This window comes from Spodoptera frugiperda, chromosome 28 (genome assembly GCF_023101765.2).
Source record: "Spodoptera frugiperda isolate SF20-4 chromosome 28, AGI-APGP_CSIRO_Sfru_2.0, whole genome shotgun sequence".
NCBI classification, from domain to species: Eukaryota; Metazoa; Arthropoda; class Insecta; order Lepidoptera; family Noctuidae; genus Spodoptera; species Spodoptera frugiperda.
This window is the reverse complement of record NC_064239.1, coordinates 2,884,435-2,910,247: the sequence shown is the minus strand read 5'-3', so window position 1 is coordinate 2,910,247 and position 25,813 is coordinate 2,884,435. Positions and strand designations below refer to the sequence as shown.

At 35.2% G+C, this 25,813-nt stretch overlaps 2 protein-coding genes across 3 annotated transcripts; one reads left to right on the top strand and one right to left on the bottom strand.

Annotated features, from left to right (window-relative positions):
• Nucleotides 1-5,262: 5,262 nt before the first annotated feature.
• LOC118264944 (uncharacterized) lies at nucleotides 5,263-20,274 on the top strand. Of its 2 annotated transcripts, none has more exons than XM_035577615.2 (12): nucleotides 5,263-5,678; nucleotides 11,025-11,181; nucleotides 13,596-13,871; nucleotides 13,959-14,076; nucleotides 14,165-14,612; nucleotides 14,721-14,963; nucleotides 15,542-15,736; nucleotides 15,952-16,141; nucleotides 17,704-17,841; nucleotides 18,031-18,217; nucleotides 18,518-18,624; nucleotides 18,759-20,274. In XM_035577615.2, exons 1-12 carry the CDS (start codon nucleotides 5,548-5,550, stop codon nucleotides 19,047-19,049), a joined length of 2,481 nt encoding a protein of 826 aa, XP_035433508.1. In that variant the 5' UTR covers nucleotides 5,263-5,547; the 3' UTR covers nucleotides 19,050-20,274. The 2 variants fall into 2 exon arrangements, with proteins under 2 accessions (XP_035433508.1, XP_050562115.1); XM_050706158.1 differs by lacking the exon at nucleotides 5,263-5,678 and adding an exon at nucleotides 8,848-8,882.
• On the bottom strand, nucleotides 20,266-25,613 carry LOC118264945 (protein YIPF6). Its single transcript, XM_035577616.2, has 6 exons — nucleotides 25,449-25,613; nucleotides 24,917-25,036; nucleotides 23,598-23,676; nucleotides 22,657-22,828; nucleotides 22,112-22,269; nucleotides 20,266-20,659 (listed from the first exon to the last, which is right to left on the bottom strand). The coding sequence occupies exons 1-6, from the start codon at nucleotides 25,473-25,475 to the stop codon at nucleotides 20,541-20,543; spliced, it is 675 nt and encodes a 224-aa protein (XP_035433509.1). The 5' UTR covers nucleotides 25,476-25,613; the 3' UTR covers nucleotides 20,266-20,540.
• Nucleotides 25,614-25,813: the final 200 nt, after the last annotated feature.

The following is a 25,813-nucleotide window of genomic DNA, read 5'->3' as shown; positions in this document are numbered from 1 at the left end:
TGCCAATACTTACTTAAGTAATTAAGGATAAATAGTAATCTTGATTGATTGACTTTGAACGACAATTAAATGCTTACTAGAAACTATAATTAAAAAATAACTGTAGAAGTCCTTAGAACTACCTACTTATGGTAAATTAACAAGCACGAATATATCGAAGATGATTGGTATCCGTTTTGATTTCCAAGTCGAATTAAGTTTTATAGTTTATTTAGTTTCCAAAATTCTCAGTAATAGTAGAGTCTGAAATCTTGCCTGGTCATTGGCTATCGTAAGTCTATTAATACTCATAGGTATATAAGACTTAAAATATGACAAAAGTACTCAAAAACGACTAGTACTAAAGTGTATTAAGTATAATTAATATTTATATTGACTTTTACAACTACGGCGGATATAAAAGCTGTGACGTTTGTAACTGCAACACAACAAAAAATAACAACTATTACTAAGTACAATAAAGATACATATAACTGCAATATTAATGCAGTTTTGTACAACTATAAATCTCTAATGTCTGACGCACTGCAACTAGGGAAAACCTTTTGGGAAGATAATTACTTAACTTTGTACATAGACACAGTACATAAGGTGATTAATGGTTAGTTTCCTATTTACTTTCTGACTTATCCTGTAGTCTATTTCAACCTGAAAGTAGTGTGTTCAAGTTTGCGTAAGTACCTTAATCATTAGTGTATTTGTCGGTCTAAATGTGCACCAAAAAAATATAATGTTACCAAGAATTTTCAAAAATGCATTAGCAAAATAAAACCAGAGAAATTGTGGTCGCATTTTCAAATTTAACCTTTTTTTATTAAAAATGATGCATGTATCCCAAAACTACTTAATGTACTTTACAAATTCTTATGAAAGTTTGCAAAGTGTATCTGTATCTCTACCTATCTATATTTATCGCGGGAACGGAAGAACTTCACATTAAAGTCACTAATCTAAGCCGATAGCCATGAAAAAAATCATAAACATATATTTATCATTGTATTGTGCGTACAGGCAAACTGATACAATAGATACTGACACGAGTAGTCTGCGTGAGACAATCGTTATCACGATGCATGTCATTGTAGTCTTGTAGTTAGGTACACCTAATCATTGGAGCCTGGCATCTAGGTCGCCACTACCTGCATTCTATCCCGCACCAATTTGCTGAGTGGCATCGTAACTAGTACTTAGTTAGTTAGGTACTGAATAAAGGTAACCTATCTAGAGAGTGTTTTGAACTAATACATCGGTACATTAATACTATAATTTCTATAATATTTAATGATCGTTGTCGCGGTGGTTGGGCAACCGGCTGCCGTGCAACGTGTAGCAGGCTCAGGAGCAAACTCTGTGTGATCCACAAATTGTTGTTTCGGGTCTGGGTGTCGTGTCGTGTATGTGAACTTGTATGTTTGTAAACGCATTCACGACTCTTTACGCGGGTTTGAGCTGTAGTTGCATAATAATAATAATTGCCAAAATCTTACAACAATGTCTTTCTATTCCGAACTCAAGAATAGGCAACGAGTTACGAACGAGATTTTAATTATACCTTTATAGCTGTTCATATGGAATATTTATTTTTCTTTACACCATCGTATGTATAACACACATACGTTTAATTCAAGGTCAGGTAGGCTAGGTATGTACGTTACAGTTTCCACATAGAATGATGGCGGTAAACTCACATGTGTTGTGACGTCACTGTGTTGACGAGGCTAGCCGTGAGCCACTCATTCATAAACCTTCCTTACTGAATGACTCATTCATAATCGAGAGTCTAAATAACGTCTACCAAGTTTTTTTTATCTAAAATCTATTTCAGATTGTGACAGACTGTCTCATGACAGACATGCTAGCATATCATAGCATATAGTATAGCAGCTCGATCCAAGTGATACCACGACCTCTCAGAAAACTGACGTGAAACAACGGTTACATTGTGTTTCAGCAAGTCAGTAATCCGTAATTCCTCATTAAGACCTGCACTGATTCTGATACTGACGCATGTAGGTACCAATCTGTAAAAATATCGAAATTTCTGCATCGCCCATAATTAGCACTGACGTTGCATTGGGTATCATAATTAAACACAATAAGCCTGTAAATATGAAACTGCATACATTTACATTTTACCTCGATAACAGTGCATAAGACAATATTAACTTAATTGCGCGCAAACTGTAGATTTTCCACAGCCAGGGAGTAATTAATTTTATTTCAGTCATATTTCCATTACCTATAGAATTATTTTACTCACGTGTATAACACGTTTATGTGTCATAAACAGTAATACTATTATGGTACTTGACTATGACAATTTCCCAATCTCAGTATCAGATTGTTATAAAGTTTATGACACACTGATACAAGTGGGAATGGTACTTTTACACGTGGGAGAGCCATGCTTCGGTTCGGACAGGTTTTTTTGAGCGGGAAAAATCATCCAATTACTTCTCTCGCCTTGGGCGAGGCGAGAGTGAGTATCAGATTCTTACTGACTAAAACCACCCCGTTCCTACACCTGCTTTTCGAGCCGGAGCCCTGGTAACCCGCTAGGCAATCCGCAGCTCCATCGACATCAGCCCTCGAATAGGCTGGCTCGACTCCGTTCAACTCCGGCCCAGCAGAAAACCGAAGTGAAAGAAAGTGAGCGTACCGGACATCTCCTCTACCCCCGTCCTCAATTACATAAAGTCGAACACGCCTTCTAACTCCTCTGTAGTTGCTTGTGTGCAGGTATGCCATGGACAGCACCGATTCCACCAGGTCTGCTGCCGTATACAATAAAAAACACAATGAACATTGAAGTATAGCACACAATTGACATCGTGTTCAGTTAACAAGTTACATGACCAAGTTCAATTGAAATAAAGTTTCCATGACGATGACGATGATTTACTTGACACCAAGTTTATCATCCAGCCGACTTTACGTAATCAATTTTCGAGAGCATTTTGTAAACATTATCGATCGTTCTTTATCCAATTTAAGGTAATTTGTGGTTTTCAGTTCAAGGAATTAAGTGGCCAGTGTCACTTATTCAGATCAAATTATCGATTAAACATATAGATTTCAGCCATGATCGTCCCACTGCAGGGCAAAGGCCTCTCTACACTCCTTCCACTCCTCTCTGTGCATAGCTTTTTGTGAATATATCGACTTAACGTCTACTAATTTATAGTTTGTTATTATTATTGTTCATCCCTAAACAAAAATCTTACGAGACCAACAAATAATAACACAATTACTTCTTTAGACATTTATTATAATTATTTTTTCTTAGTTTACAAATGAAATTAAGTAGGTACTAGCTCTACTTTACTAAGGTATTACTTCTTAACTTCCGCGGTGCAATTTATAAACTTCCATTATAGGATACAAATTAAATAAATAAATAATAAACCATTATGTAACTTGTCACAATTAATTGATTTCATAATCACGCAGAGTAGGTAGGTATTAAATAACACACGTGTAGACATAACAAAACAATAATACGAAACTCTAGGTATGTAATCCGACTAATCTGACCGTTTGGATGCACTGGCTAAACCAATATTATTATTAGCTGTATAGGTACAATACCTATTTTAAAACTTACCTCATAAATATTAATTAAACTAAAGACATAGATACTTTCCGCCACTTATGCTAAGCGTCTAGGTAAGAACCCAAAACACTGATAGACGCTGAAATTAGACATGAAACCTATTTGATCACAGTTCCACTTGCGACGATTCAACCAACCAAATAAATTCAAGGACCACCGAAATTCTAAATGATAACCAATCCAATTACGCATGATTTGTAAACAAAAGCACATGTTGGTTGGCTACGTCACTTGCATGTGTAATAAACCACGGTGAGGAGTCATTCAGTCATTCATTCAGTCGCCCGTGATTTGGTCATGCGCAGGAGTCAGTGTGGCACGCGACACGCGCGTGCGCACCACGCATGAAACACGCACACGTCACAACACGAACACCATGACACACTGTCACGGAAAAACTATTCCCGTGCAGTGAAACAGTTTTCCTAAAACACGGTAGATAGGTAAATTGCCAAACAGATTATAGTCTCAATGTATATTTAATTCTAAGGTCGATAATTATCTAAATTCGATGCGTTTCTAGATGCATCTCACAGGTGACGTTTCCAGAATGTATCTTTTTTTTTAATGCAATTTTTTTACTGCCTCTTTCGTCTATTTGTTGTAAGAGCAGCTATTGATTATGCAGGTGAATGTTCGATTATGGTTCGGGCAACGATTTATTGTTATTTTTTTTTCACAAAGGTCTCTCTGATAGTGTACCTATGTTGTATTGTTAACTTATTTTTTTAAGTTTTCTTTTGAAAAGGAGATTTATTTCATCTTGACCACAGTTCTAAAAAACATAGTGCGACAGGTTAAGCACTGCACTGACACAACTACTAAAATAGTAGTACCATAGTAACACCTAGGCACATCCCTTTAGGTTTAAAAAATTATAATAATTTTTAATAGCCGTTTTTGATTTTGAAATCGTACCGAGAAAATTGTTTGTTTTACAAAAGTGCTCGCATCCTTTATGGCAGTGTAAACAGCCGATCCAAGGTTTTTGTAACGATTACTTGGTCATTAAGTGAGAATGTGTTCATGAACCTACGGACAGTGTTGTCCTGTAGTGTATCTTTGCTTTGATATTCATTCATTGTTGTTATTGATTATTTAATTTATGTCTGCTTACGACATTACCTAAAGAGCTCATTATCTTTTCGTAAAATGATCCATACTAAACTTGTAGTGCTTGTCTCCAAAACAAAAATCGTTTCGGCCATTAAAAAAGAAATGTACCTTGCGCGATCCGCAATTCAAATTGAAAAATGTGAAGTAAAAGGTTTTGTTCTTAAAAAGGGTTTCATAGAGGTGAATACGGGGGATTAGCTTGCGCAATAAATAATTAAACCACATAAACAAACCACACGTATCCGCCACAAAATCACTAAAAACATGTTATCAGTGGCCTAATAAAAATATTATTTATTTTCATTGGCCCAGTTCTAATTCAATTTTGTGAACAAAGTTTATACTTACTCATAGTTTTTTATCAAATTCGGATACATTAGCCGCAGTCAAGCCTCATGTTTTAATAATCACAAACACCGAATTCGCATTTTCAGTCGGATAAGATGCAAGACAATTCTTGAAGAGAGGTCAATGAGTGATAACCCCTTTACAACGACACCGCGGACCTCCGCCGCCGCCTCACAGACGCACGCAACCACTTCGCCCTTCTGCGACGCGTCTCGCATAGTCTATAAAGGCACCCGACGCACACAAAAGAAACAGTACGCCTTCGATCTCCGTCCATGATGTCAATTTAGACATTCTGAACAACAGCGCGGGAATATACCACGTCGAGTTACTTGCGATGACAAAAACAATACAAACACAGTGCTGAATAAACATTTTGTTTCGAAAATCCCTCCGTTTTCGGTCGCGCATGCGTGCAGGCGACTCTGTGATTGGTCGTGAATAGGAACGTTAGCAAAGAAAGCAAAAACATGAGTGGAACGGACAGCAGTGCCAGTCGATCCGCGTGCAACAGCAAGGGCAGCATGATCGTTGTGTCGAACCGATTGCCTTTTATTTTGAAGAGGAATGACAAAACCGGCGATCTCGAGAGGAAAGCGAGGTATTGTACACAGATTTTTACATAGTTTTCGTGAACATACGATTTCCATTATGTTTCTTTAAAGGTTTAATATAAAAATGACAAAAACAATCGCATTTAACGATCGCAGTTTACAGTGCTGTGTTAATACGGGTGTTTTATGTGAAATATCTAAAAATAAACTACTCAGTAACTCTGTTTACGGTATTATAAATGCCTCAAAATATCCATTTCATAGTGTGTTTACAATCCATTGAAATGCAAATGGGAGCGGGTTCTAGAAAGGGCCGGGGAGCGTGCGCGGTACGTATCGGTACATTTCGGGAAGATTCCACGTACACTTCGATCGGATACTGCATTTCCTGACTTACATACAACTAAAAACTGCAAGTATCGCGTCTCATGTACCGTGGTCACCGTTAGGAATTTTGTTAACAGTGCGTGATCTCATTTATAAACTCGTAAGCCGGCATTTTGTACGCGAGATATCGTCAGCTGTTGCCGGTGGATTTCCATAACAAAATACGAGTATAAACCGACTTAATTAAAAAGTCATAGCAGTTTGATTGAATGTTGGCGAATTAATGATGCGTTAAACCTTTTGTAGAGTTATATTACTGTTGGTCGTGTTTTTATGTATGTTGATTGGATATTTGCATACATGGGGCTTGTGCATGGTTGATGTAATGTCGATGGGGGGGCCTTGGTCTTGAATGACTAGTCCCAAGGTTGCCGCATGACACTGCCACGCTAATTAATTCACTACGACATTGTCAATGCTGTACATTGATTGTTTAGAACAAAAAAACAAAATCAGTTGTTCATCAACTTTCGACGCTATTGTAATAATTGACTATAATTACAGATGATATTCGTTATTTATTATTTTCCTGTACTAAGGGTGATTTGTTAACTGCAAGCAAAAACGATAGACAATTAACGATGTCGTAAATTCTATTCATTCAGTAGATATACTCTATAACTTCTTGAGACAACGAGCAAAAAAATGACATTAATTAAAAACAATAATCAGCGGAAAAGTTTACGCGATATAATTGTTACGTTATAAAAATATGAAAACAAATTGTAAATCATCATTATCACGACTATCAGTAATGGTTAGCATCGTAAACTAAAACATGAAATGATAACAATTACAAAACGTTTCAATACAAATCCACTCCATACAAAATGAAATAATTAACTTAATAATTGATATCTAATAATCAAAATATCTAGGTTAATTAGGTTCATTATTAATTTCTTAGTAGTTTACTGTAACTGTGCAAAGTATCAATAAGGAAAATATCATTAATTATTTGATTCACATAATGAGTACATAGAGTCATGCACTATGTTGAATTAACATACTTATATATAACTAGGTACCTATGTATAAACATTACCTGCCGCGTGTATAGATTACGCTATATTTGCACGCTTTGATTAAGAATTTAGAACATATACAATTATAATTATGTACATACATACTTCGTAGGTACTTAAGCAGTAGGTAGTAGGTATCTTAATCCTTTGTTTAGTACCTATATATGTCTATATACATGTGTAGTGGAATTCGGTTAAGTTAGACCAGTAAATACATAGTACATATAAATGTAGTTCTAATAGTATTAATTGAAATCTCATTTAGGTATATTTGTTTTTAAATGAATCCAAAACACATAGTGATCGTCAGTTTATTTTCCTACAATTCTGTTAACCTCCTTCCAATTGTTTTTATTATTTTCATGTTATTTTATATACCTATAGTCAACCGATGCAGTCAATCCATGCTCTTATTATGAGTTGTAGAATAAAATATATTTTGCGACTAATTTTTATTTATTTATTCTTCAACTACATCTGTAATCTATATTCCGAATACATAATATACTACATATGTACATGTACACGCAATATTATTATAAAATTGAACAGATATTTTAATTAGGTCTCATGATAGTGACAATCACTACATTACTGCAAGTCGAAACTAAATTTAAACTAAGACGTATAATTGTTGATAACCTACATATCGTTCCTTGTGACTACACATCAATCAGATCATACGACCCAATAAAATATTCAACGCATATCATTTACTTGGAATCGCACGTATCATAGTCGAGTTGTTCCATAATTACCTTCCTTGCCTTCAAATATATGCTCGAACTCTATTACACATGACTTGTAATACTTAAAGGTATTCCATACAGACGAAGTCGCGGGTAGAAGCTGGTATTATGTAACTGTTTACGGACAAAGCTATTAAAAGGATGAAGTTAGGTTAATCTTCTATTTACAAAAATATTGTTTCAATAATTATCTGACAGTATTAACCGCATGTCCTAAAAACAAATTTATATAAAGAACACGGATCATCCAAAACATGCCTTTTTTAATTATTTTTTTTACCAACAAAAAACATTATCATGATTTGAATCAAAAGCAAATCAATTGATTCTCTTGTGTAAAAAATCTTTTATCCTTTCATTAAGGTTGGGAAAATCCAATAAGTACCTACCTTTACCTAAGTATTTAATTAAAATGAATGATTCATACCTATTCATCTTCGTGACCGTTTCTCGTATCTTGGCAAGTCTGCGACGATGGTAGCAAAGTTCATTAACCAGGGTGCGCCAGACATAGGTCCTTTGTTTTAAATGACTTTTACGTGCACCTTAACATCTAAAGCAGTACATTTACGTAAATTACATTTCAAAAAGACATTTCTAAAACAATGTTTATAAAAATAATATAGGTACCTAATTAAAAAATAAAATATAGCCTTGGTACTTGTGTCTAGCCAAACAGTCTATTTCATAGACCCATTTAGTGTAGTCATTTTGGCAATCGTGCGTAGCAACGTAGCTCTAACAGCGTAGCCAATGCCTACGCCTAACGCTTGCTACGAAAGCCTACGAAACCATTTCTAATTTTCGTAACCTTTTCACTAAAGCGCTGTTTGAATAATATGTATGCTCTTGACATGTTTTATACACTAAAATTGTCTAATTTAAATAATATTTCTATTAATACCGTTTTGTTTTCATATACCAAGGCAACAGTGATAAGATTGGGTTAGCGAGAGTATAAAAACTAATGTCGTAACTGGTAACTTCTATTCAGTTTTCATTCATTGTAGTAGCAATACTCTATTGTTTATCAGTTTGACCGATAAGTGAAGTTAGGCGGTCTGGTGGTGATGCCGAATTCCATAGTAGTGTAATTATTTTTGTATCTTATGTTTACAATATGTTGAAAAGAGAGTTTGAGTTATCTGTCTTAAGTGAAGTTGTAAGCCTTTGAACATGGAGAGTACAGTTTTAAGTTTATATTACATACACCTCTGCCTACCCCTTCGGGGGTAAAAGGCGTGACGTTCAAACTATTCCTTAGTAACGTTTTTATATCGAAAGCAATTGCTAAGGACTGGGTTAAGTAACCATTAAATGACTGAGTACGGCAGGCAGTCAGTGAGCAAAAGCCACCCTGCATATAACCGGTGATAGGTTTTAATATACGATTTGCCTTCAACAGTCTTCGGGTAACAACCAAAGACAGAAAGAAGTCTAGTTACTACGTAAACTTCTTAACACTTTAAGGAAAATAAACTGATGAATCTAATGATAGGGAAATGATTTGCTAAACGTTTCTTCAAATCGTTTAACTTTAAATGGTCAATACATCATCTGGTTTATTTAAAATATGTCTGGAATACGGCCAGGGCCGCGTGCCATAGTATCATGACCTTAAACAAGTCAAATGTCGCAGTCTTAATAAATATTACACGATATTAAGAATTCTTCTTCAATATTTATTGTTTTAGTACTTTGGTAGCGTGTTTGTCCAAAATTATTATAAGGGGCTATTAAATAATAAAATGATTAATGTTATTGTTAGTTACCAAGCTTCATTTGTGGGTAAATGTTTACTTTTTAGTATATAGTCAATTAAATTGGTTTAGGATACTATAATGGAAGCAATATATTATGTTTATTTTATATGAACACTAAAACAGTTTGTGTATAGATATAGATTATGTATATACAGATAGTTATAACTATGTATAGTCCTATAGAGTGTATTGTAAAAGCGCTTTTCTTTTAATTCATTTCACTTTCGAGTGGTCAATGTTTCAATTAAAACACTAACTACCGAAAGAAAACTGTTGAAATCCTCCGCTAAGCGTCGTGGCGGTTAACGTGTCAGAACAGTTTCAGTAATCATTTCTGTGATTCTAATACAGCATCATTATTTTCGAATCACAACCCTTTTAGTACCAGCAGCGACTGACATGCATACCTAATATTAATATTTAATGAAGACTATAAATAAATGTGCTTCGTCACTATTACTAATTCATGTTATCACAATTCTTTTTACTTAACTATTTAGGTAAACAAATGAGGTCACATTCTTAAGTATCTACGTAAGAATATCTTATGAAATAACAAAAAAAAACTTTAATTACACGGGTTACTTCACAAGCCAATTAAACTAGAGTAAAAACAATAACATATGACGTTAGTAGGGTCAAACTTCTCCAATCAGCTGATATTTGGCAATTAATTTTGCGACTTAATAACAAAATAATAAAGTTGAAAATAAAGTTCGGTACTAGGGTCAACCTTCTCCAGATATTTGGCAATTGATTTTCGACTTATCTACGAAATAATAAAGTTGTCTATCAATTGAAAATAAAGTTCGGTACTAGGGTCAACCTCCTCTAGTTATTTGTCAACTGATTTTCGATTTAACTACGAAATGATAAAGTTCTATATCTATTGAAAATAAAGTTCGGTACTAGGGTCAACCTTCTCTAGTTATTTGTCAACTGATTTTCGATTTAACTACGAAATGATAAAGTTCTATATCTATTGAAAATAAAGTGTAGGTTGTTATGGAACTGTGAAATAATATTTACTCTCATTGCTTACAAAAACGTGATGTTACTCTATCTAGTTTAGAAGCACGTGTTTCAGAGTAATTTAGTTTGATTGAAATAGAGGGGGACCGTGTCTCCGTGCGACTATTGACATACCCGATGCTGAATGATAAGTACTAATGATTGAAGAACAAATAGCGTGTATACGTGTAATAATTATTGTTCAGTTATAAGACCTGTGTTGATGATGTTTGATTCCATTTTAAAATAACATACCGAAAGTCGTAACTAATTTTACCTAAAAGATTGATTTAAAGTAAACGAAGAAATACTTAAGTAAGAATAGAGGTATTAAAAGTTATAGGTACTAAAATCTCCTAAATATCATTGACTAAAATCTCCTTACTATTCTGTAATTAATAACATTTTGACAACAGGCTAAAGTGTGTTTTTGTTTTAAAGCATTTTTTTGTCCACAGCGCCGGTGGCTTGGTCACGGCGGTGGCCCCCGTAGTGATCAGAGGTGGCGGCATCTGGGTAGGATGGCCAGGCATCCACCTGGACGATCCCAATGAGAAGATCCCGGAGTCCAACCCAAATGATAAGACCCCCACCGCTGGCTTGCTGTCTGAGAAGGTACCTTTAGTTCTTAAAAGTTTTTTAGTAGCTTGGTAAATATAGAAGACATTTGTTAGCTTTTTTAAACAGACTATTATCGATATAGGAGATCAATTTGATCAACATCCTACATCAAACTTCCCAACATACGTCGGTGGATGAATGAAGAAATCACTTAGTATTCATATCTTCGTAGAAATCGGTGTACAGGTACCTAATATCTACCAAATTTTTTCACCTAAACACAGCATCCTTAGCATAGCGTGACTAACGTAACGGTACTGACACGGTATATCTGAAACATATACTACAATAGACAGGCATAAAAAGAACTAAAAAAACAACAATGAATGAAGTAAAAAGTAAACAAAAGACTACCTCGTCGGTCTGGTGGCCGCCGGAGTGACTGGTATATATAAGAGGACCTCTGAGGGCTCTTTATGTGCTTTGTATGGAGTTAGTACTTAATGGGCATATAATAATATGTCAAAGTAGTGAAAATATATAATATTTATAATATAGGTGCAAAAGCCACTACTCCAATTTCTCTGCTTATAATCTTAAGCAGTTGAAAAGACTGATGACTGTTAATAAAGCGAAAGTATGTAAGATTCGAAGCAATTGGCGTTCCATTGTCTCTGCCTACCCCTATGAAAGACAGGCAGTTTTATATAAAAACATATAATAAAAATAATAAAATACACCAACAGGTAAAGTCGATTTTACATGAATAAACAATCTGTTATGTTAAAAAGTCGTATAAAAACTGACACAGTTATACATTACCTATTTCAACTTACCCTTGAATCGTTTTATGTGGCATAAATACAGTAGGTACAACAAACTGCTACCGTCATAACATAAAATCTTTATGTACAGTAAAATTGTGTTTAACAGCCGCTATCTCCATGTTTTTAGTATTCTTTGCTAAAAAGATGAATATGATAATGACTTGTTTGTTACATCTGAATTAATTAGTGGAGTAGAGTAACTGGTCCATTTCTTTACTTAACTTGATCTATTATAGTTTAAAGGGTGGTAAACCATAAGTATACTTCTAGTATAGTCAACTAGTATACTTATAAATACATAAGACTATACTAGAAGTGAGATAGAGAGAGAGAGTTTAAGAGAGAAAGTTCTATTTGATGTGGTCAAAAGTTTCTCAAAACAAACCTTCAGTCAAGTTTGGGCCTAAGTATGTTAACAAAACCTACCTACTATTACTACGAATCAATATACAAATATACAAGTTCTGTTTGATCTAGCTAAAACTGTCCCTAAACAACAGGACTCCAGTCTAAGTAACACACTAAATCCCAAACCTACGACGAATCGTAAGATTTTAAGTTTGAGACCTACTTGAAACTATAAGTTTATAATCTTCTTGTAGTTTCAAATCGTGAACTCAAAGCCTCTTAGAGTATCCAAAGTTTACAGTATCAAAAAAATATGTAGGTACGTAAACTTAACCTAAGTGCGATAGTACGCACATTCCAATCCACGTTTACCGGGTCATCAAAAGTTATCTTGTTATATTCTGTAACAAGAAAAAATCAAACCTGTATCGTAACAAAAACATTTGCCGACACAAGTGAATCATTACGACCTTGTACCACGCGCGGATGCAGTGCCGCAATACAGATGCAAACGCAGATCAAGCTACCCCAAACTGTAATTTTTTAAATAAACATTCAACTTTACTATTCCGCAATAGAGTCTAAAACCGATTGATAACGTTTGGTTTAGCTTGATGTGATGGTGTTTCAGTGCAATTTGTTCACCAATTTACTCGAGTGCATTATGACGTCCTCTGCTTACCTCACTTACCTGTAGAGGATGTACAGGGCTTTATTATAACCATTAACACTTAACACATACCGTGTTTATGGTAAAAACCACTACCTAAGTACATACACCACATACACCTAATATGTCATCAGTATCATTATATAAATACTTAATGGAGATTTTGATACGACTTGTAATTTTGAAACTCAATCTATTTACCTTCTACACTGCTGCAGTGTAAAATCGTCAAGTGTAAAATAAAATAAAATACTAAAGGAAATAATTTTAAGGCAGTAGATACACACTTCACGTTATTTTCCAATTAAACATTATATCATTAAAGTTATCAGATAACAGATGAATGTGACCGGAGATATCTGCTAGGCTTAGGCACTATTTATTTATTTATTTTATTGCGTCAATTACCGTTATAAAAGGATTATAGGATTGCAATATGTAAATACCTATAAAAAGATACAGTTTACCATTCATAATGCCTTAATAAACATTAAAGTATCGCAGTCATCGCTATCTTCTAGATACAGGAAGGAAAATCATTCACTATTTCTTATTTATTGCATTCTGATATTACCTAGGTCACCGTAAAAGAGATGTCCTAAGATTTTGTTTCCTCATTTCAGATTGTACCAATCCACGCCGAACCTAAACTCTTCGACAGCTACTACAATGGTTGCTGCAACGGTACCTTCTGGCCTTTGTTCCACTCCATGCCTGACAGAGCCACCTTCATCGCAGACCACTGGAAGGCGTACATCAAGTGCAATGAGGAGTTCGCTGAGAAGACAGTCCACGCCCTCCACTTGCTCAAGCAGCAGAAGGGAAAGAATGGCAGCTCACCACCAATCGTGTGGGTCCATGATTATCATCTCATGTTAGCTGCTAACTGGATTAGACAGGTTTGTTCAAACAGTCAGTACTTTAAAGAGTAACAACTAGAATCTAGATGGGACCAAGTCTTTAATGAACATCGGTTTTACTTCCAGCGAGCTGAAGAAGATGATATTAAGTGCAAGTTAGCATTCTTCTTGCATATTCCTTTCCCGCCATGGGACATCTTCAGACTGTTCCCATGGTCAGATGAAGTACTTCAGGGCATTCTCGGTAAGTCATAGTCAGATTCTATTGTAAACAAAACCTTTAGTTTTTATATGAATATTGGTGGTAAACGTGGAATATTGTATGTTCTCAGGGTGTGACATGGTCGGCTTCCACATAACTGATTACTGCCTGAACTTCATTGATTGCTGCCAAAGAAACTTAGGTTGTCGTGTGGACAGGAAGAATCTTCTGGTTGAGTTGGGAGGCCGCACCATCTGTGTGCGACCTCTGCCTATTGGAGTACCCTTCGACCGATTCGTGCAGTTGGCACAGAACGCGAAACCAGTGCTCTCTACCAACCAACAAGTGATATTAGGAGTCGATAGACTGGATTATACCAAAGGATTAGTACATAGACTGAAAGCCTTCGAGAGGCTACTGGAGAAGTATCCGGAACACATAGAGAAAGTGATGCTACTTCAGATCTCAGTACCATCCAGAACGGACGTCAAGGAGTACCAAGACTTGAAAGAAGAAATGGATCAACTAGTTGGAAGAATTAACGGCAGATTTACTACACCCAACTGGTCACCTATTAGGTGAGTAATTGAATTAAAACATTATGGACCCAAAACCAAACTTTTAAAGAAGATCATCAAACCCAAACTCTAAACACCCATTGAGTAATTGGATCAAATGCCTTCCAGGTACATTTATGGATGCGTCGGACAGGATGAACTGGCAGCATTCTACCGTGATGCTGCGGTCGCCCTGGTCACACCTCTGCGAGACGGAATGAACCTCGTAGCAAAGGAGTTCGTCGCTTGCCAGATCAACAAGCCACCAGGCGTACTGATTGTGTCTCCTTTCGCTGGTGCTGGAGAGATGATGCACGAGGCTCTCATCTGCAACCCATATGAGCTGGATGATGCTGCTGAAGTTATTCACAGGTAATTGACACCATTCAAACTTTTTTTTTTTTCTTTCCAATAAACCTTGTCGTGTCATGTGATTGGAAATATCTTTACAAAGAAGAGTTATAGGCAATTAATTGAGGGCACATAATTTACGAGCAATATATATTTCTACCAAGTAGCTAGTGCCTACAGTGGCCGTTATCGTACCGAGCTTTTTGACGTCAATCGTAGCTACAATTGCGTTGTGATGTACGATATTTATGACGATTATTAACTTATTATTAAACATTATTTCTCTACGGTCAATGGTTATCGTAGTCATTGACACCAAGGTTGTCGAACGACTCGTAAAACAAAATCGAAAACTACGATCCGTGTGTGAATGTTGCTAAGGTACCTGCTAGGATGTTTCCATGATTAGTTTGACTAATGTTGACTCGTATATCTAACAGTAGTTAGCACGGCTACAGAGCGTGACATTCTACGTAGAGTACAAGGTTAAATTCACAATAGTCCATCCATTTCCAGTATTGCAATTGAAATAATTGCCAGGAGGAAAATTCAATGATTGAAATTCTTTTAAGTAAACATTTCCTTGATTATCTTTCCAGAGCTCTGATAATGCCAGAGGATGAGCGTACGGTCCGTATGAACCATCTGAGGAGACGTGAGCAGCTCAATGATGTCGACAGCTGGATGAAAGCCTTCCTCAAAGCTATGGACTCCCTGGAAGAGGAAGCTGATGACATTGGAGCTACGTCCATGCAGCCCGTCACAATCGATGACTTCGATGAATATCTGTCGAAGTAAGTTTACCATTTTTTTTACTGGATGTCAATATCAAGAAATTAAGTGATTTGGCGTGATATAGTGCGCATAGAATTGACTTATTTCCAGTGAACCTTAATGGTGGGATGATAAAGATCCGTGACACACCATAATTTACTCCAGAATACTCCCAACTAACCAGTGTAAAGTCTGATTTTAAAGCCATATCTGATTCTTATCTTCTTTGCACTAGGTACATCGGATATACGCAGAAGTTGGCGCTTTTACTGGACTACGACGGAACCCTAGCTCCTATAGCGCCGCACCCAGACCTGGCGACTCTGCCGTTGGAGACCAAACACACGCTGCAGCGACTCTCCAACATGTCCGATGTTTATATTGCCATCATCTCCGGCAGAAACGTAGATAATGTTAAGAATATGGTGAGCTTGCACTTCTTACTTGATAGAATAATTAGTTAGCATAGAAAATAGAATAGAAGGTCTTAAAACTTTATTAAATAATCGTTTCCTCGTGCTTCGTAATTGAAGACAGAGATGAACAAAGGTCACGACTACCAGTTGACATTACTAATTTGGCTTAATCCCTAACCAATTCTTCTTTATCGTAATTAACGTATTAAGGTCGAGTTAATCCAAATATTTACGTACGAAACTAGTATATACCCGATACAAACATGCTGTACCTAAATATAGGTACATGACGAAATTAAACCAGAGTTTTTAAAAGGTTATCGAGTCAATGCATAACATAACAAATCTCTGTTTGGTGGAAAAATATTCACATAGAACACGTTTAATTAATGTATTTTATTTAACTTTTGATCTGAAGACCGCCTTTGATGGTCTTATCTTCGTCGTCCGTAGTGTTTTACCTTTTTAGTTGATTCTTGGAATTGATAGTATTGTAAAACTTAGCACGAGCCGTGCCATGTGATATTTTTGATGCATAATATACACAGCCGAGGATACGATACGTAAGACCAACTAGTCTCGACGGATGATGTTCTTAGTTAGGGGTAGCAAAAACAAATATAAGCAGAGGTGGTCCCTTTGGACTGGCTAATTCTGGAAAATTAGCCAGCCATTTGAGAGATAACGTAGATTTAACTTTTAACACGAAATCTATAGGACTGATATCTTAGTATGCAGGAGCACTATAGATTGAAAATTTAGTTTGAGCAACACATAAACTGTTCGATGTCTTTTAGTTTATGCCTATACGTGCCTATGTAGATGAATAAATATACAAGATATTGCGAAGTTAAATAAAACTTGACAAATAGGAAGTTATACAGATTAGATAGGACCTAAGTTACACAATAACGAACATATCAGCACTGAACATAACTACCGTAATTACAGCTGTAACATGAGCCTAACTCACTGAAACTATCTTGCTTTGCAAATAATAACAAGGTCCAATATATCGAGGTGAACTTTGACAGCCATTATCACGGTTTAAAACAAAAATATTTACATATATTCGTTCATTATATACGTACCTAGCACCCTTGATAATGTTATTACAACCGGGTTATGAACCCATTATGTACTTGTGTCATATGTACATGTTACGTAATATTTGTGAGGCAGCCATGTTTGTCAATGTAATTCTATGTCAAACATGCAGCTTGTTACTGAGTAGATATAAATAGGTACATACATACTCATGCAATTTCGCAACGAAGTGGAAATTGTACTAATGTATGACGTGCTATACATACGTTGATGTACATATTTACTTACCTTGAGGTAGGTTTCAGTAAAATCAATAAAAGCCGTTGGAAGCGATGTAAATATCTGAAAATAGATTTAGGTACAAAAGACTGAATAAGTTTCAAACATACGTGGTTTGATCAACGCGAAAGCAAACACCAAAACAAAATTTCGAACAAGTCTGTAAAATAAGCGCCCTTTCTACTCTAAAGTATTCTACTTCAGCATTATTGTAGTTACATTACCAATGACCATATTCTTCTCAGGTGGGCATCGAAGGCATCACGTACGCAGGTAACCACGGTTTGGAGATCCTGCACCCTGATGGATCCAAGTTCGTTCACCCCATGCCCATGGAACTGCAGGATGCCGTCGTTGATCTGCTCAAGGCACTGCAAGAACAGGTGAGAAACTCTTTTACTATTAGTTTTTTTTAGGATCCAAAGCAATCTGTGCCGTTTAAACTCGTGTAGTATATAGTGTATGCTATCGAGAATCTATGCAAAAAGTAAAAAGACGTTAAACATTCCACGTAAACATAGTGTTAAGGCAGCCCCATCTGCAATACTTAATTTTTTTTTTGGTATTTCCAGGTGTGCAAAGATGGCGCTTGGGTAGAAAACAAGGGTGCCCTGCTAACGTTCCACTACCGTGAGACACCTGTAGCGAAGCGTGCCGCGCTTGCAGAACAAGCGAGGAAGCTCATCACGGAGGCAGGGTTTACGCCAGCACCTGCGCACTGCGCATTAGAAGCTCGCCCACCAGTGGAGTGGGACAAAGGTAATTTTAACCAAATTACGACTTTACTTCTCACGGTATCGGTCTGTTGGCTAATAATATATCGTATGAATCTTCGTTCGGTATTTGAGTTTATCGAAAACAGATAGACAAGCAGACGCGACCGTGGACTTTGTTTTATAATGTTTGAGGAGTAACGTACTGGCTAGTTAGGTATTATGAAAGATAAACCAATGTTACATCATTACAATAACAAGTTTTCAGATGAACTTTAACTGAAATCTGGTTAAAGATAAGGTCTTATATCTTCTTTTATTTATATGAATATAAAATATTTTACAGGTCGTGCATCTATCTACATCTTGAGGACAGCTTTCGGTTTGGACTGGAGCGAAAGGATTAGGATTATTTATGCTGGTGATGACGTCACTGATGAAGACGCTATGTTGGTAAGTAGCAAAACTTTCTACTACAATGCTATGTGCTAAAACAAACGAGGAACGAGTAAACAGCATCCCTCTAAATTTTCACTGACCAAATAAAATTACAAACTTAAACTTACCAACGTCGACTTCTATTCCAGGCGCTGAAAGGTATGGCAGCTACATTCCGTATCGCGTCGTCTCACATCACGAAGACATCTGCCGAGAGACGGTTGTCATCAACGGACTCAGTGCTCGCCATGCTGAAGTGGGTGGAGCGACATTTCTCGCGCCGCAAGCCGCGCGCCAACTCGCTGACGTACAAGAATGCGCGAAAGGCCCGTGACACCATCCAGATGCATATGTCGTACCAAATGCCCGCGAAGACGTCGCCACGTCACACACCCCCCCTCACGCCCGACAAAACCTCCAGCGGATCAGAGTCCAGCTAAACTGTATTCAACGTGACACGTGTACTGACTTACTAGACCCGACTTTGCATAATAAGTGCGTAGAATAGATACATAGTATGTTATTCTTATGTCTTGTCGTACCTAACCTCTCTAAGTCTAGTACGTCAGTACATCGACGTTATTTATCCTATCAGTGTAATACATAAGCGTCGTGTTATTTAATTCCATAGGTAGTCGTTAATTTTTCATATCATTTGATGATCTATTCTATTTTTATTGTTACAAAAAGCTATACTGAGGCTTCATATTCATTTTTAGAAAAATCATTGTGAAGTTATCTTCTTTCGATTTCGAATTAAAAATATATCCTTGCCAAATATATTTGAAATGTGTGTAGAAATTATTCATATAATATTCTCAATGTGAAATTAATGTATTAAGGCACTTCTTGATCATTACGCTAACAACTGTTAGTCAGTATTTAAAACTAAAACGTTCCTGCAGCTTTAATCTATAGGGAATAAAAACGACGCTCTTTCTTAATTTCAAAAACCAAATCTGAAATTATCCAGGGTTATTCACTGAGATCATAATTTAGTAAAATTGACTGAATAGTATTTATAAATTATTTGTCTAAATTATACTCTTGACGACCTGTCATTAACGTTGAAAATTGGATGTTATCGAAGTTGGAAACAAGATGGCCGCCCTGACATTATGTTGTTCTAGTGTAGAGTGCTTCAACTCACGTGTAGCGTTACGTTGCATGCCATTTAGAGTTACGATTTATTTATGTGATAGATTAGTGATAATTCGTTTGTAAGATTGCGTAATGATTTAATCGTACCATACGTATAATGTAATGAGATTAGTGCACAAGTTTACTATGAACGCACGGTCCGTAGTGATCCAATGCATTTCCCAGATCAACTATATAATAGTGTAAACGCGAACATTTTATAATGGATTTATATGTAGTGTTTTATTGAACGTATTAAAATACTTCAAATATCATTAACATAAGTGTATTTCTGCAACTTTACTATTTAAACACCTTGATATCTGACTTGGAAATCTCAATGTTGTAAATAATGTGATGTATACATAATACTGTGTAATACACGACTAGTCTAGACGGTGTCCATGCCTATATGTTGTAGCGGCAACACACGCACTGAGATGTCTCGAATTTGTATCATCCTTGTATTTTTAGATACATATTGATGTTTTGAGGATACCAATAAAAATTTCATGAGACGTAAAATATTTGTTTTAATTAATAATAATAGGTATAATATATACAAAAACGATCATCTACAATCTTAAGAAGTACTGACCGAACGAGTCGATGTTACTTAAACTGGAATGTTTACATTGTGCCATTATAATGCTATAGGTGTCCAAAAGAACGGAACATCGATGACGTGTTTTAAAATAAATACATTATTAAAGTACAGTCAAGGGGTGATCCACTTAATTAAACATATTCACAAATTACGCTAGCCACTAGACAGTCTGTATCACAATGTTCTACACGTTACTGTGCGACACGACGAGCCACGACAGGATGAAGTAGAACAGGCAGATGGGGTATACTGCCAACGCTTTCTTCCCCTCCGGCTGACTGTCGCCCAGGAACTTTGTCGCGGCTGCAAATATAAATAATGACGTCATTAGACTCAAGGACATATTACATTATATTCTAAGTTTGTCTCTCCACTCCAATGTGGGATATAGAAGACAATCAAAGTGTAGAGGAACATTTAAAATATCACACATTTTCTCTAAATACTCAATAACTAGTCAATTTTTTTTTCTTGAATGGCAACCGAGTTTCAAAACAGTGTTGTCGACTATACTGCCAGTGTCAAGTGGTGACGGCAAATTAACTAGTCAATATAGGTATATTTTCTCAATAAAGTCACTTTATTATTCTCCATGGTTGATACTTCAAACGTAAACACGAAATCACAAAATCTGTTGGTTGGCAAAATTATTATATTCTTTCTGTTTCTCGATTTTTATAACTCTTGATAATGGTCACCAGTTTACGACTAGCAAAATGTAGGTTTATGGGTAGGCAAGACATAAACCTACTATTCGATAGTTATTAAGTCACACTGGACGCATATATACCATTGCTATGTTGTATCGAGTTTTATGATGTATCATCAAATGACCTAATTATATCACCAAATAACTAAAATCAAATTAATTCAACAACTTTTTTATTATATTATTATAAATAAAAATATCGTCACGCCTTTTATCCCCAAAGGGTAGGGCAGAAAAGTAGATTCGCATTATGGCACGTAATGCCACTGTACAATGTACGCTCACTTTTCCCAACTTATGTTGCAAGTCCCAAGTAATAGAGGGTGAGCCTATTGCCATATACTGGGTACATTTTCTTTATTAATTTTAAATAATATCAATAAATACCAACAATGTAAAAAAATTATTACTTATTTACAACAATTAATTACTTAACAAGTATACAATACACTAATCAGCTAATGGCAAACCGTTACTAGTAGGTACCACAGCACCATTTTATCGATTAATCAAGTTTTGTCGTCATAATAATTATGCTATCGATACCTTCCATCATTTAAAACCTAATCAAGTTATTTGAATTATTAAAAGCTGGCCTTCAGAAGGGTTACTTTGAATTTTATTGTATTATTTTTTATTTCTCAGTAATGTAGTACTTGACCATTGATATTAGGTTTAGCCTTTATTAGTTGGAAAAGCTACACAGTGGGATTCGGTGTCTAGATTTGGGGGGCTCACTAGCGGAAAGACCTATCATTTATGTTTGTTTATGTATGTATGTGTATATATATATATAGTAATTTTAATTAGTAAACGATTAGTTTTTCAACAGAATCTGCAAGATGTTGAACAGTACATTTTTGAGGTTGGAAAATCGTCCAATGCCTTCTCCCGCCTTGGGTGGGGCGAGAGTGAGTGTCTACTCCTGCTTTGAGCCGGAGCCACGATAACCTATTACGTTGTCTGCAGATCGTTGAACAGTATGTGGCTAGTAGACCGACTACTACATCTTAGTACCAACTATTAATAATATTACAAGTACTTACCAAAAGTGGCCCAAATGAATCCGATCATGGATATGACGAGCCTCAGGAAGAAGAGGAAGGTGGTCTGTGTGGTGAAGAGTATCACGCGACACACCACCAGCGACAGAGCCACCGGGAACATGCAGTATCCCAGCACGCACACCGACTGGAAGAATGAACTGGAATACAAGGGAAATTGTGCTTTATTTAATAGAAGTTTTAAGTTTACATTACAATGCGCTTTACAATTGCACAACTTGATTCCGCCTAGTCCTTTCCATCACCGAACCACAAGACAATCGGGAGGCGTCACCGTTTCATGGTAGATATCCCACCCACTCGCACGAAGCGCTTCGCTTCAAGCTTCCTTGTGCGAACTGCTAGGGAGTGGAACTCCTTGCCGTAGTCTGTGTTTCCTGATGGGTATTTATATCATTTACCATCAGGTCAATGTAGACCCAGTAAATGTAAAAAAAAGGATACTATAGCGTATCACAAATCATTGGGATTTATTTTAATATTGTCATTGGTGTATTTTAAAGAAAACTAAACAACAAAATACTCACATGTTACCACCAAGCAGTTTAGAATTTAATGTAACAACTGCAGCTCCGATCCAAACTAATACAAATACTTCAGCAAACTCTGGGCCACCATCATTGGTGTTGTCAGCTACCTCTGTGCCTTGCAGGATTGTGGCCATCAGGGTGCACAGCAGTAAAGGTCCCCAGAGATCCCCTGGAAACATTGGAAAATTAACCTTATTACATTCAACATAAGGTCTAATATACCTTACCGTAAGGGTAGAATGGAGACATGTCTACATTTTTCAAATAGTATTAGCATCGTTTTTCTTACTTATTGGATTCTGAATAAATTCATATTTATTACTAAGCTGCAAATATAGCATAGGCAGATGTTTTCTATTACTCCTGCAACAATTTGCTTATACATAATTTATAACATATATCAATTAGTTTATGTATATGTACAATTATATTATGCATTATTATTTTATGCAGCTGCTCCAACCAAGCAACAAGCTGAATATGTAAACCATTTAAATAAACAAACTATGAATAAAACTAACATTATTACACTCAAAATGTACCAACATTATAAAAATATACTTTTAATAGAGTTTCGTTTGTTATCATTATAAACAGAAACATCCATTACTTGCGTTGTACTTCAGCTTGATAACAGTGATTAGATCACTGATACAAATCAAAGTATTAAAGGACATTCAAACACCAATTTTCTACATGGCAAAAATAAGAAATGTTCTATGTAATATATAATAGTGATAATGATGTAATAGTTAATTGGCTAATCAAATATGGCACATAGGTATCTACAATTTAATATAATTCATTTATAAATTATTAATATAATATGATATTACTCTACAATATGGAGTGAGTATCTACGAAGTTTGAATGAAATGAAAAGTATTCTACAATTAAAATACATTTATTAATAAAATTATAAACAAAAAGCTACTCACATTCCTTTAACAAGCTAGACTTCTCTCTAGGAATTAGTACATGGTAAAACTTATTTCCCACTGCTCTCAGATCTCGAAGCTAAAAATGATAAATTAAAATATTAATAATGGCTATAATTCTAACTAATAAAACATAATAAAATGGTCACTGATTCATCATATTGTTAATAATGAAATGATTTACTAAACTTGCATATCAACATTTACAATAGGCTAGTTTCCTACTAGTCAAATTCGATACTTTTTTTGAAACATCAATAAGGATATTTTCTATGAAATAATGAGTTATGACGTCATTACATTTTTAAAAATAGCAGAATTATTTCTAGAAAATTAGCCAGAAATGTTCAAAAATTAAGAAAGTCATCAAAACTATGAATGTACATGTAATATTTTATTGTACTGTACCAAAAAGTCGAAATAATTTATTTTTAACTGCGGAAACTACCCAATTAGAAGTAATCCTATTTTCTCTAGTATTTCTTTCAACAAACTATATTAGGTTCTAAAGTAAACGAGGTTAATAAATTGAAGATTCAGAACTCAGAAGTGAGTCATCACATAAAATTGAGTTGTTTCATCTACACAAAAATAGGGCACTTGTCTAAACAGCTCTATACATATATTTACTAAAATCTACCTCTTTAACTCTGTAACTGGCAACTATAGATAAAACTGCAACTAAACAAAATTTCATTACATGTCTAATTTAGTTATAGACTGCATGATTGGTGCCATGCCTGTGCGACCAGTTGTGCCCGGGGTGATTCACAAATTGTTATTTCGGGTCTGGGCACACCCAGGCCCAATGATTAGGACTCCAAGATTAAGTTAAATATTGTCTTATTTACAAATCCTGAAAACCTAGTATGACAAGTTTCATGTAAATCTTTCCTTCACTTCATAGTTTCACGCAGAATTTAATATTTAATATATGAAAACAATTACACTAGTCAGATCAATATCGACAAAAAGTAGGTCATTAAATCAATAAAGGGCACAAATTCATAAACCTTATTGTACACATGATCTACTATGAAAACCAATGATAATAGTCATGACCTACTTTAAAAATAGTAGTACATAATATTATATTATATTACATTAGTTCCAGGACTGATAATAATAATAGCCTTAATTAATTACAACTAATTGATTGATAAAAACCTAAATGATTGAAACTATTTTTAACCTATTAAATAAAAAATGTTACAGAATAATTCTAATAATATGTTTTTATATCTAAACATCTAAGCTTGAGTATTTTAAAATGAAACTAATTTATACTATTTATGTAGTTTTGTCAGATTTTTACTTACAAATGTTTCTTTGATGGGTTCATCTAGAGTGTTGAACTCCATACTGTCTCCTGAAGGTACACCCCTGGTGGGGATGTTCATCTCACCCTCCACAACCCCTACATCCCCAGCTGGGTACATCTAGATAAAAAGAAAAAGTACACTTATAAAATATGACACGAAAATTATGACTAAATCTCTGTTCCATGATAAATTAAATCACACATCGTTTTAGAGGAAGTTGTGAATGAGTATGAATGATAAAACAATTATATAAATGTTTACTAAACATCATTATCACCCTTAGATCGCATTAGGAAAATTAATTTTACCGTAAAAGCCGATGACTCATATAATATTATCTTTTGGTTACAAATAATTTAACAATATTAAATAGACAATTGAGAATATTATTTTACTCCAAAATATTACGAAAATTACACTTGTGCTGATAAAATTCCCTTTTTTTTAGGGTGGAACAATCAAAATCCAATAAGACATTCCATTGTGAAATTGTTACATTTATATTATAAAGGTTAGCCTATATACTTACATCGTATTTAGTGTCAAACGAGGTCATGTTTGATATTATATCCAATATACTTTAACACAATAAAATATGGATAAAATAAATAAACTCCAACACATCAAACACTCTTTGAAGATTTTCGTGACATTTGTACATGTACAGTATTGCCTCCGGTCAAAATATGTCAGAAATCATGACCACGTTTAGATACATTGACAAATTCACAACACTTCCATTTTTTGCGGTGTTTAAATAAAATGAATACCAAGAACACTATGTTTTGCACTTACCTAAAACGCTTATTAACTAAATTATAAAGCAAAATCAAAAGAAAGAAATAGTTTTTAAATTGACATAAATGTTCAGAACTAGCTTTAATCTTTTTGTAT